This window comes from Peromyscus californicus, unplaced genomic scaffold, assembly GCF_007827085.1.
Source record: "Peromyscus californicus insignis strain IS unplaced genomic scaffold, ASM782708v3 Scaffold_3__1_contigs__length_106647218, whole genome shotgun sequence".
Lineage (NCBI taxonomy): Eukaryota > Metazoa > Chordata > Mammalia > Rodentia > Cricetidae > Peromyscus > Peromyscus californicus.
The window spans coordinates 24,638,964-24,651,321 of NW_026294551.1; the positions used below are offsets into that span (position 1 = coordinate 24,638,964).

The window sequence follows — 12,358 nt, forward strand, 5'->3', positions numbered from 1 at the left end:
AGGAATGAGTATCCACAAATAAATGCAGTGAAGGATGTACAAGCTCTCTACACTGAAAACTTGCAAACCTTGCTAAGAGCAAGTAAAGACAACTTAAAATGGAGGAATTAGTTTATAGAGTCCATGCAGGTCCCACCAAAACCTCAGCAGGCTTTTTTCTTTTTCTTTTTTTGTTTTGGTTTCTCTGTGTAGTCCTGGCTGTCCTGGAACTCATTCTGTAGAACAGGCTGGCCTTGAACTCACAGAGATCTGCCTGCCTCTGCCTCCTGAGTGCTGGGATTAAAAGCTTGTGCCACCACCGCCTGGCTGACTTTTTTCTTTTTTAAAACTAACTGACTTAAACTTTTATGGGCACACAATACATAAAACTGTTAAGTGAAGCCCTCAGAGAAGTTAGCTACCCAGTTTCATCTCATTCTAGACATGGCAGTGGTCCCTGCAAGGGACTCAGGAGCTCTGCACATCCATTTTGAAACACTGTCTCAAAAATGCAAAGCAAACAAATAACAAAACAAATCCTGCGGCCAAAAAGGGAGATGGAAATAATAATAATAGAATATTGGAGACTGATGAGAAGTTAGTTTCTGGTGCTCTGAGGGCATGTTGTGGCACATGCCTATAATGCTAGCACTTGGCAGGCTGAGACAGGAGGGGTATGTTAGTTGAAGGCCAACCTGGACTACAGTGTAAGACCTTGCTTCAAAAAAGAAAGTTTTCTCTATGTTCCCATTTCTGGCCCACCTTTCTTTCTGTGCTGATAGTGCACCTGCCGACGTGGTGAAATACTCCTAAGACCCACATGACTTTCTACAAGAAATACAGCAGGCACCAGCTCCACAAAGTGGCATGGCACAGGACAAGGATTCTACGTGTGTGCAGGGAGAGAGTAGCGTTATGTCAGGAAACAGCAGCTGCCGAGGGCAGACTAAGCCAATTTCCACAGAAAGGTTAAAGCTGCAGCTGTGCGAGGCTTGTGTTAATCCAGCTGGAGATCTGAGAATTCCAGCCGATATAATAGGCGAGCACTGGACCCAGTTCTATGCCAGTTTTATGGAGACAAAGTCATGAGCTTCTGTGTATATCTGTGCACCACATTGCAGCTGGTGCCTGTGGAGGCCAGAAGAGGGCATCAGATTACTTGGAACTGGAGTTACAGATGGTTGTGAGCCACATTAAACCCAGGTCCTCTAGAAGAGCAGCCAATACTATATATATAAATTTATTTTTATTTCATGTGCCATTGGTGTTTTGCCTGCATATATGTCTGTGTGAGGGTGTCAGATCCCCGGGAACTGGAGTTACAGACAATATTGAGCTACTGTTTAGATACAGGGATCTGAACCCAGGTCCTCTGGAAGAAGAGCAGCTACTGCTCTTATCCACCGAGCCATCTCTCCAGCCACACAACCAATGCTTTTAACTGCTGATTCATTTCTCCAGTTACAAGCTTATATATTCTTTAAAGTATTCGTGGGCTCATCATGGCTGCACAAGCCTGATGATTGGAGTTTGATCCCCAGAAACCATGGTGGAAGCAGAAAAACAACTCCTAAGAGTTGTCCGCTGACCTCTCCATAAGGGCTGTAAGGTATGCTTTGATACATGTATACATACATCATATATATATGTGAAAAATCTTAAAATTAAATGTATTCATATAGGGTATTGGGTTTGACCCAGTAGTGGAGGGCTTGTTTAGCATGTGTAAGATCCAGGGGTTGACCCCCCAGCACTGTACATACACACAAATCATAAAACATTGGACGGAGGCCAGGCAGTGGTGGCACACACCTTTAGTCACAGCATTCACGAGGCAGAGGCAGGTTGATCTCTGTGAGTTCAAGGCCAGCCTGGTCTACAGAGTGAGTTCCAGGACAGGCTCCAAAAGCTACACAGAGAAACCCTGTCTTGAAAACAAACAAACAAAAAAACCCAAAAAAGTCAGGTTCTTTCATTGCTGCAGAAAGTTTTTTGAATAGAAAATTGAGTGAAGCCGGGTGGTGGTGGCGCACGCCTTTAATCCCAGCACTCGGGAGGCAGAGCCAGGCAGATCTCTGTGAGTTCGAGGCCAGCCTGGGCTACCAAGTGAGTTCCAGGAAAAGGCGCAAAGCTACACAGAGAAACCCTGTCTCGAAAAACCAAAAAAAAAAAAAAAAAAGAAAAGAAAATTGAGTGAAAACAGAAATAGAGCTTTGGTGCTATCTTTCAGATGTTTCTGGAAATTTTATTTATTATTTTTATGTGACTGGGAGTGCAGCCACACAATTGTCACAGCACGAGTGTGAGGTCAGAGGACAACTTTCGGGAGGGTCTTCTTGAACCCGACTCGTTCAGATTGCATGGCAAGCGCTTTTACCCACTGAAACATCTTCGTGGGTATGTGTTCTTACCTTAAATATTCATTATTTTCTTTTTCTCTATTTGCAGTACCTGTACTAGCCTTAGCAAGTTCTGCTCCAAACTCAGGCACCTCGACTTGGCTTCCTGTACATCAATAACAAACATGTCTCTCAAAGCTCTGAGGTAAATTTCCTCTAATAGTATGCCTATTAATACATACTTGGAAAAAATAACTGATAATACAGTTGGAGTTGACAGTATTGTTTTACGGGTGTGTGCTGTAGTTCCCAGAAGACCTTTTCTCTTGCTCCTACTGACATTCAAATCACAGGGTACATTAATATGAAGTGTCCAGAGATAACGAGGAATTCTGAAACAGAGCAGTGTGGGTTATCCATTAGTGAGTAGATGTTCATAGAGGACTGCTTTTTTAAAAAGAAAAAAAGCCAGGCGGTGGTGGTGGCACACCTTTAATCCCAACACTTGGGAGGCAGAGGCAGGCGGATCTCTGTGAGTTCGAGGCCAGCCTGGTCTACAGAGTGAGTTTTAGGACAGGCTCCAAAGCTACCTTTGGAGACAGAGAAACCCCGTCTTGACAAAACCAATAAATAAATAATGAAAAATAAAAAGAAGAGAAAATGGCATGTGTTGTTACACCTTAGTGGTTAAAATGGAGTCTGGAGCCAGGTTGTCCTCTGACAGCTTTGGCTGAACATGGCTCAGTGAGCCTCTCCTTGTAATCTTGGAGCATTGTTCCTAGAATTCCGTGAGATGCTATCAGCCTGCACTGTAGAAATGGTGCCTGTATTCAAGAGTTTGGGGTAGAAGAGACCTTCATGTACTTCAACCTGACATGTATAAAGGGCTTTGAAAGCTGCCTGGCACGTGGTGACAGTGGTCATCATTTCAGTATTGTCATGGTTTCTAAGTAGACTAAAGCTGGGTGTTGTTCACACCAAGAACCCAGTACCGGGGAGGCTGGGGCAAGAGGGTCATTAGTTCAAGGCCAGTCTGGACTTCACAATGAGACATTCTCCAGCTGAGTGACAGAGACTCTAGAAGAGAGTGTTTGTGAAAGGTTTTTATTTTCTCTACAGCTGAACCTGGGGTTTTACATGTACAAAGCAGGTGCTGTCCCCGAGCTCAATGCCCAGCCTCCCTTACCCCTCCCGATTTCATTTTTGTTTGTTGTGGTTTAAGACAGGGTCTCACTTTGTATCCCTCTAACTTATTATGTAGACCAAGCTGGCCTTGAACTGGGAGATCAACCTGTCTCTGCCTCCAGAGGTCTCTTGAGGTTTTTTTGTTTGATTTTGCCTTTTAATTTTTAGATAGTGTCTCACTATGTAGACCAGACTGACCTTGAATTCACTCTATAGTTCAGGAAGGCTTTGAATTTATGATCCTTCTGCCTCAGCCTCTGAACTATCTGGAATTACAGAGTGCTACCAAACCTGACTTAGAAAAAAAAAATTAAGACAGCATGTCACATATTGCAGGCTAGCCTTGAACTTCTGAAACTCCTGCCTTCAGTTCCCAAATAAAATGTATTTTAAAGGAAGAGTGGCTGGGTGGTGGAGGCGCATGCCTTTAATCCCAGTACTGGGGAGTTTGAGGCCAGCCTGGGCTACAGAGCGAGATCCAGGAAAGGCTCCAAAGCTACACAGAGAAACCGTGTCTCAAAAAACTGAAAAAAAGAAGAAGAAGAGGAAGAGTGAAATACTCATTCCCTTTGGGAATCTACTCTAGCCTTTCCTAAGGAATCAGGATACTATGGGTTTGGTTCTGCTTACACACATTAAGAATTACGCTGGGGCAAGCGGTGGTGGTGGTACGTACCTTTAATCCTAGCACTTGGGAGGCAAAGGCAGGCAGATCTGTGAGTTTGAGGCCAGCCTGGTCTACAGAGTGAATTCCAGGACATCCAGGGCTACACAGAGAAACCCTGTATAGAAAAAGCAAAAAAAAAAAAAAATTAACCAAACTCGGGCTGGAGAGATGGCTCAGTGGTTAAGAGCACTTGCTGCTCTTCCAAAGGTCCTGAGTTCAATTCCCAGCAACCACATGGTGACTCACAACCATCTATAATGAGATCTGGTGCCCTCTTCTGGTGTGCAGGAATACATGCAGACAGAACACTGTATACATAATAAATAAATAAATCTTTAAAAAAAAAAAAATTGCCGGGCGGTGGTGGCGCACGCCTTTAATCCCAGCACTCGGGAGGCAGAGCCAGGCGGATCTCTGTGAGTTCGAGGCCAGCCTGGGCTACCAAGTGAGTTCCAAGAAAGGCACAAAGCTACACAGAGAAACCCTGTCTCGAAAAACCAAAAATAAATAAATAAAAAATTAACCAAACTCTGTTTATTATGGTGCTGCATACCTATAATCCCAGCGTGAAGGAGGCTGAGGCAAGAGAACTCCTGCATGTTCAAGCCCAGCCTGGGCTACATAGTATTAAGCCAGCCTGGGCTACATAGCAAGACCCTATCTCAGAGAGAGGAAGAATGAGACAGTGTAAATGAGATAAAACATGGCTCCTTTTGGAACTCCCTTGTGAATACACAATGTGTCTAAACCTGCTTGCTATGTAAGGCCATAAATATGGTGACACTTAACATTTATAAGACACTTCCACACAAATGATCTCATTTATTTTATGAAGTAGATAGGACAAGCATTTACAGATTTTTAAAAAATCTAAAAGGTTGTGAGGTTCCGGGTACTACTGAAGCAGCCATGAAATGTGTCTAAAATGTTGTGCTCATCAGTCCCACAGAGCCTAGAGATGAAAAAGACTTATAAGCATATATTGTGTTGCTACACTAGCTGGTGATAGGTGTGGGTGTCTCAGTTCATGCAAACCTGGGACCGGATGTGGCTAAGCTTGCACTGAGAGGTTCAGACAAACTTCTTAAAGTGACTTGCCTGGAGTCAGATTGTTTATGTTGAAGATGAGCTTAACCCTCGGTCTCCTGGCTTTATTTAAGGGCTGTCCTGTAGATAAGCAGGGCACTTAGAGCCACTTTGAGCAGTTTGCAGTGACAGAAGGCTTAAAGCTTTCGGGGTTCCGCATGGGACTACACTGACCGGAACAGGCAGAGTCAAAGGAGAAGCTAGTGTAGACAAAGGGTGAGCAAAGCCTCACTTTGGCCTACAGAAACAGAACTCTAGAAATGTCCCAGATAAGAAAATACATAGAGCCTTTGTAATTTTTTTTTAAATAAAAATTCACTAGAACTTTGATACTAGTAAAATTCCTTGGTGGAAAATCTGAGGTTGAATCTGAACTGTCATTGGTTACTCTGTAAAGTTATACTAGTCATTACTTTCCATTTCCGACCTGTATCTGAAAAACAGTATGTGCTTTGTGCTTGTTGGTAAACTGGATTTACAATTCCCTGCCTAGTGACACAGTCCCACCCCGTGAACATCGCAAGGATGAGACCGGTGGCTTTGGGACTGGAGGTAGTGACACGCTTGTCTTGTTTTGTTTTATCCTAAGTGAGGGGTGTCCACTGTTGGAGCAGTTGAACATTTCCTGGTGTGACCAAGTAACCAAGGATGGCATTCAAGCACTAGTGAGAGGCTGTGGGGGTCTCAAGGCCTTGTTCTTAAAAGGCTGCACACAGGTAATGCTCTGTGGAGTGCTCGTGAGAGTGAGGGGCTGTGAGCGCTTTGGAGGTACCCCGAGATGTCTGTCCTAAAGAAAGTGGCACTTGTAGATGCTGCTGACTGTGAAGACACGTGCTTACCAAAAGTTAGTGTTTCTCTCAGAATTGAAGCATGGGAAGATTAATATCTGACCAAAGTGTAAATGGGGGAGAAGGGACAAGGTGGACAGACACTCATGTAGTGTCATTTGTACTAGAAAGAACGTTTCTTTATTCCTTATTACTCTGAGATGAATGGCAAACAAGGCAATGTTGGCAATTTACACTCGTATAACCAGCAGTTCGTGGATGTGCCAAGTCTGCAGAAACTGCATTTTAAAGGTCTCATTTTACCTCCTGCTGTAATGCCACAAGTATAACATTTCATTAAAAAGTTCTCAAACCCAGGCATGGAGGTACATCCCTGCAATCCTAGAATTTGGGAAGCTGAGACAGGAGGATCCTTGTGAGTTCAAAGCCAGCCTAAGCTACATCATAAGACTCTGTTTCAAAAAAAAGCCAAAACAAACAAAAAAGTAATAATAAAAATAAGTAAAACTCAGTTTCTTGGGTAAAACAAAACAAACTGATGAGGTAGCATTAGAAAGAACTGATCCGAGAGTAGTGGAATTGCATGTGCCTGATGCTTGTTCTGGGGACTGCTAAAGCTGTACCATGGACTCCATTCCAAGGGCCCTCACCCACTGTTTTGCCATAATGGAAAGAGTTCTTTTGTTTGAAGCAGAACTTTGGATATATGATTGCTTTAAAACAACAGCTTGAGCTTCTGGTGATTTGTGGAATCCTGAAAAATATTGATTGGCATGCATCGCTATGATCAATTCCTCCCATCTGTCCCCAGTGCTGTAAGTCCTCAGGAGCAGATAAACACTGGGCTTCCGTTCTCAGCTCCTTCCCCCAAAGCTTGTCTAAAAAGACAATAAAAACTCTCTATGGGCTGTAGAAGTGTGAAACTTATTTTGCCTTTGTAATCTTTCTACAACCTACCGTGAATATTTAATTTGTTAGAAACAAAATACATATTCAGACATGATGACTCAAGCTTGTGGTCCCAGCTCTGGAGGCAGACACAGGACTACAGGTCAAGGCCAACCTGGTCCACATAGGGAGTCCAGAAAGCCTCCTTTCACAAAAGAGAGAGAGAGAGAGAATCCTAACCTTAACCTTTTCTGGATTTGATATTAATAATAAGAATTTGGTATGACAAGAACTGACTTCAAAAAATCCTGGTAACTATTACTACTAGGAATGAGATGTGATCATGTTTTTTGTTTTTTGGGGTTTTTTTTCCTTTTTTTGTGGTTCATTGTTCCTTTGCAACTTGGTTAGCTATATTGAGAATGTATTGATGAATGTGTATAGTCTCTTTCTCCTTTAAAACAATGTCAGTAATCTCTTATGTTTTCAATCTTTTCAGCTGGAAGATGAAGCTCTCAAGTACATAGGTGCACACTGCCCTGAGCTGGTGACTTTGAACCTGCAGACTTGCTTAGTAAGCATCCCCTTCCCATAATGCTTCTGTGTTAGTAATTCCTCCTAGTAACATTCCAAAAGTTTTATCAAAAACAGTAGCTTACAGGCATAATGACACACACCTATAATCCCTGGACTGAAACCCCAGCACTGAGCAGATTGGGACAAGAGAACCATGAGTTGAAGGCCAGCGTGCGTTATGTAGCAAGCTCTAGACCAGACTAGGCTGCATAGTGAAACCCTGTTTCAAAGACAGAACAGGCCTAGTGACTCACCTGTGATCCCAGCAGTTGATCGCCTGAAGCAGAAGAATTGCCATGAACTCAAAGCATGCTGAGTTACATAGTGAGACCCACACAAATGTTTATATATACCCTTTCCTTTGTGTATTTTTTTATTTTGAACATAGTCTGATTATGTAGCCCAGAATGGCCTTGAATGTATCCTCCTGCCTCGGTCCTTCCAGTGTTAGGGTTATCTGTGTTTGCTCATACACGCAACTCCGACATTTTACTTAATAATTGTTTGTTTTTCGAGACGGGGTTTCTCTGTGTAGTTTTGGTGCCTGTCCTGGAACTCTCTCTGTAGACCAGGCTGGCCTCAAACTCACAGAGATCCACCTGCCTCTGCTTCCCGAGTGCTGGGATTAAAGGCGTGCGCCACCCAGGTTACAATTTACTTTTTCATTAATAATTTTCAGCTATGCTTGTAAATATGTTTATACTCTTCAAAGACTGCTATTCTAACTGGGCATAGTGGCACACACCATTAATCCCAGCACTCGGGAGGCAGAGGCAGGCGGATCTCTGTGAGTTCAAGGCCAACATAGTCAACAGAGTGAGTTCCAGGACAGCCAGAGCTACACAGAGAAATCCTGTTTCGTAAAAGAAAAAGAAGACTGATGTTTTTAACTGTTCTCAGGTTTTATAGCTTTTTAAATAAGCCCTCACCATGACATGCCCAGTACCATTAGGTTGAAAAGAGTCTAACCCCTGTCTTCAGACAGAGTGGACACAGCTGCGGAGTTGGCAGGAACTAGGAGGAGCTGTTGCCCCTAGGTTTGGGGTATCTGGTAGATGTCCAGGCCGCCTGGACTCCTCAGTGTTGCTGCTTCCACAAAAGTATTCTTTTTTTTTTTTATAAATACTGTATATTGATTTTTCTCACTTTTCTGTCTGTTTTAGCAAATCACAGATGAAGGTCTCATCACCATATGCAGAGGGTGTCATAAGCTGCAGTCCCTCTGTGCTTCTGGGTGCTCCAATATCACAGATGCCATCCTGAACGCACTAGGTCAGAACTGCCCTCGGCTTAGGTAAACATGGTTTATTTAGCTTAAAAAAAAAAAATCAAGGGATGAAGAAGCTGCCTTTGTCTATGTTTTTCCCTTGGAATTTTCCAACTTTAAGGCACTGCAGTGACACTACCCTTCTAGCTGACTACCTACTGGCTTTGTTAATGTCATGAATAAGGAATCGGTCTTACTGGTCATAATAGAAAAAATTAGTACTTTCTTAAAATTCCTTTCTCCACTTTTTTGGTGTTTCAAGATAGGTTTCTCTGTGTAGCCCTGGCTGTTCTGGAACTTGCTCTGTAGACCAGGCTGGCCTCGAACTCACAGAGATTCCTTTCTCCACTTTTTAAAAGCCCATCCTGAGGCTACTTATATTGTTGTAATCCATGGAAGAAAAATGTTTTAAACTTAGTTCTGCAGGAGAAGTTTTTGTGTTTATCCTCTTTTATTTATGTATTTATGTATTTATTTATGTATGTATGTATTTATTTATTTATTTTGAGGCAGGGTCTCTCTATTCTGTAGCTCTGGCTATTCTAGGACTCATTATGTAAAGCAAGCTGGCCCTAAACTCAGAGATCCACTTGCCTCTGCTTCCTGAGTGCTGGAATCAAAGGCGTGCACCACCATGCCTAACCATGTTTATCATCTTTTAGAATAGCTATGTTACTCTGTAGGTCTTCTCTGCTTGAATATGGGAGTGTCTGGGTGTTTACCCAGAGTTTTCTGTTAGGATGCACATAGTATCAAACCCTAGTGGTATTCTGGAAGAGCGTGCACAATGCTGTTTTGTAGTGAGTGTGAATGTCCCCAGTGACTTACAGTGATAGTTAGGTACTGTTTTAGGTGCTTTACAAATACTGATTTTTAACATAAGCACCATTTCTATCTTCATATCCTAGAAGAGAAAGCCAGAGTCCAGGGGTGAAGTGACCAGTGAGAGTCCACAGCCAGTAAGTGCATGAGCAAGGATTCCGAGACAGGCCTCTGGTACCAGAGCCCACGAAGGCACTTTCATACATATAGTAACAATTATAAAGCAACAAATCTTAAAGACTTTTTTGATGGTTGCCTAGTGATGGCCTAACTATAGTTGCTGACAGTATCGAGGTTTCTTCCTGGTTTATAGTACCTTCAGCCTAGAGTAGAGTTCTTCTCAGAGGCTGAGAAATAACCAAACCTCCAGAAGACAGTTGGTGTTAAGACTTCTCTGCTTTAGAGCTAGGGCTCTCAGCTCCACCCTCCTGTGTGTCTGTTACATTGTGCGAGGGCCAAGGCTCTGCTCTGACTGTGTTCTCCTTACAGCATCCATTTCTTTTTATCTGAGGAGGATTTATTGTGCTTTGACTTTACCTTTTGACTTTGTAAGGGTGTTTAGGGGAACATGATCTTTGGTGCCATCACATAGCACAGATGTTACCAGTCTTTACACAGGAAGGACAACGTTTGATCTCCCAGCCCTGTGGGTCGTATGAGGTCGGTGGTTAGCAGGTGCCGAGTAGGAGAGTGGTCGCCGTCCTGGCTTCCTTCTGCACGCCCCAGGGCCTGTGGGAGGAGACAGGTAGCTTCGAGCTTAGGGCTTCATACCTGGGCTAGACCTGTCCTCTCATCAAGTTTTTAAAGCTGTTGAAATCTGCAGAGACCTACATGAAAGACAGAAAATAGTTTACTTCAGTGACAGATGAACTGAAACAGAGTATTTATCTCCATTTCCTTTGTTTTCTAGGAGCAGGCTGCCCTCTTTGGGTAAGCAATGTGTCATCAAGAAGGCTTTTAATGCAATTTGTCATTAACTACAAGCTTCAGTTATATTCCTATGTATTTGATTACATCACCCTGATATATGTGGTATTGACAGGACCTCTTTATGATAACTATATGAGAACAAACAGCAAGATCTGCGTACAACCTTGTTCAGTTATTAAAGTCACTCTGTATTATAAGTGTTAGAGAATAAAAGATTGCTTTCTTAAATTCTTGCTGTTTTAGTAAAACCAGGTTTCATGAACAAAGACCTGACTTTCTTTTCACTTTGTTCTTTTAATAGAATACTAGAAGTGGCCAGATGTTCCCAGTTAACAGATGTGGGCTTCACTACTCTGGCCAGGGTAAGTGTTTCTCCAGGTTCTGTAGTTGGCTTCCATAGGTTTTCAGGGGTGGGGGAGAGTGTTATTTCAGAGGGAAGCAGCAAAAAGAGAAACTTAGCATGGCGGCAGCAGAAGTGGGTGTGAGGCAGGGGGACCTCTTCTGTGGCTGTCTGAGCCTTCTTATGAGAGCTGTAGACCTGATGCCCGCAGAAAAGGCAGCCGGTTCTGGAAGTGCAGACACGTTGGAGACCGCTGTTTGGGGAGACTTTGAGTTCTCTGCAGTTTTATTAAGATGGTGAATTAAACTAAGCAGAGGCTTCTGGTACTTTATAAAACTCTGATTTGCTGTTGGGCAGTGGTGGCACACAGAAGGCAGAGGCAGGTGGATCTCTGTGAGTTTGATGCCAGCCTGGTCTACAGAGAGAGTTCCAGGACAGCACCAAAACTACACAGAGAAACCCTGTCTCAAAAAAACCTAAACAAACCAACCAACCTCTGACTTGGTATGTAATTGAGCGAGAAGAGCGTTCAAGGAGATACAAGCCTGGTTAATAACATACTAGTCACTAGAGACTTTTCTGTACTTCCAGGAGATTTTATACTTATAGTGGTTTATATAAAACACTGTAGAATAACAGCATTTCCTTTTTTGTTGTTGTGTTAGTTTGTTTCTTTGTTGAGACAGGGCTTCCCTGTGTAACACCCTGACCGTCCTGGAACTCGCTCTGCAAATCAGGCTGGCCTTAAACCCAGATCTGCATGGCTCAATAACTACATTTTAAATTGTATTGACTTCGATCAATATTAAAGAATAAGGGGAATGTAATTTGCTGAGTTTTTTTTTTTTTTTTATTTAAAAAAGATCTCTTTGCCCAGGTGTGGTGGTGCATGCCTTTAATCCCAGCACTCGGGAGGCAGAGGCAGGCATAGGTGGATCTCTGTGAGTTCGAGGCCAGCCTGATCTACAGAATGAGTTTCAGAATAGTCGGGGCTGTTACACAGAGAAACCTTGCCTTGAAAAAAAATAAATCTCGTTGTTAGCCTAGTATTAATTTTTGGTAAAATTATTCCTTTGAACTTATAAAATGTTCAGTATTTAAGTGTGAAATAATTGAGACATTTTACTGTGGTCAAAGTCTTCTTAAATTTATGATTTATTCAGGATGATGATAAACATTTATAATTAGTCATAGCCCATGGGAAGCTGAGGCAGGGGATCATGGGTTTGAGGATAGTCTCCTTGTTTTCTTTGGCTTTTATAATTTGCCAATGTTTTAAAAGTTTGTACTGAATTTTATGGCATTATACTTCATAGAACTGCCATGAGCTTGAAAAGATGGACCTAGAAGAATGTGTTCAGGTAAGCACGGGCTTTGTTGACCGAGCATCGTGATAGAAACAGTACGGTCTTGCAGAATGCCTAAACCTCTCCCTTATGTAGAACACTGGAGTACTTGATCATGTCCCTGATTCTCCACTCCCTGGGGTAT

General features: G+C 42.8%; 1 protein-coding gene across 4 annotated transcripts in view; it reads left to right on the forward strand.

Moving 5' to 3' along the window:
- The window catches only part of Fbxl20 (F-box and leucine rich repeat protein 20), a 76,491-nt gene that overhangs the window by 52,369 nt on the left and 11,764 nt on the right, over positions 1 to 12,358 (forward strand). For all 4 annotated transcript variants that reach the window (XM_052758982.1, XM_052758983.1, XM_052758986.1 and 1 more), the window contains exons 7-12: positions 2,428 to 2,523; positions 5,846 to 5,972; positions 7,432 to 7,506; positions 8,672 to 8,802; positions 10,829 to 10,889; positions 12,184 to 12,228. In XM_052758982.1, the coding sequence (XP_052614942.1) occupies positions 2,428 to 2,523; positions 5,846 to 5,972; positions 7,432 to 7,506; positions 8,672 to 8,802; positions 10,829 to 10,889; positions 12,184 to 12,228 (535 nt within the window). The remainder of the gene's footprint in view (positions 1 to 2,427; positions 2,524 to 5,845; positions 5,973 to 7,431; positions 7,507 to 8,671; positions 8,803 to 10,828; positions 10,890 to 12,183; positions 12,229 to 12,358) is intronic.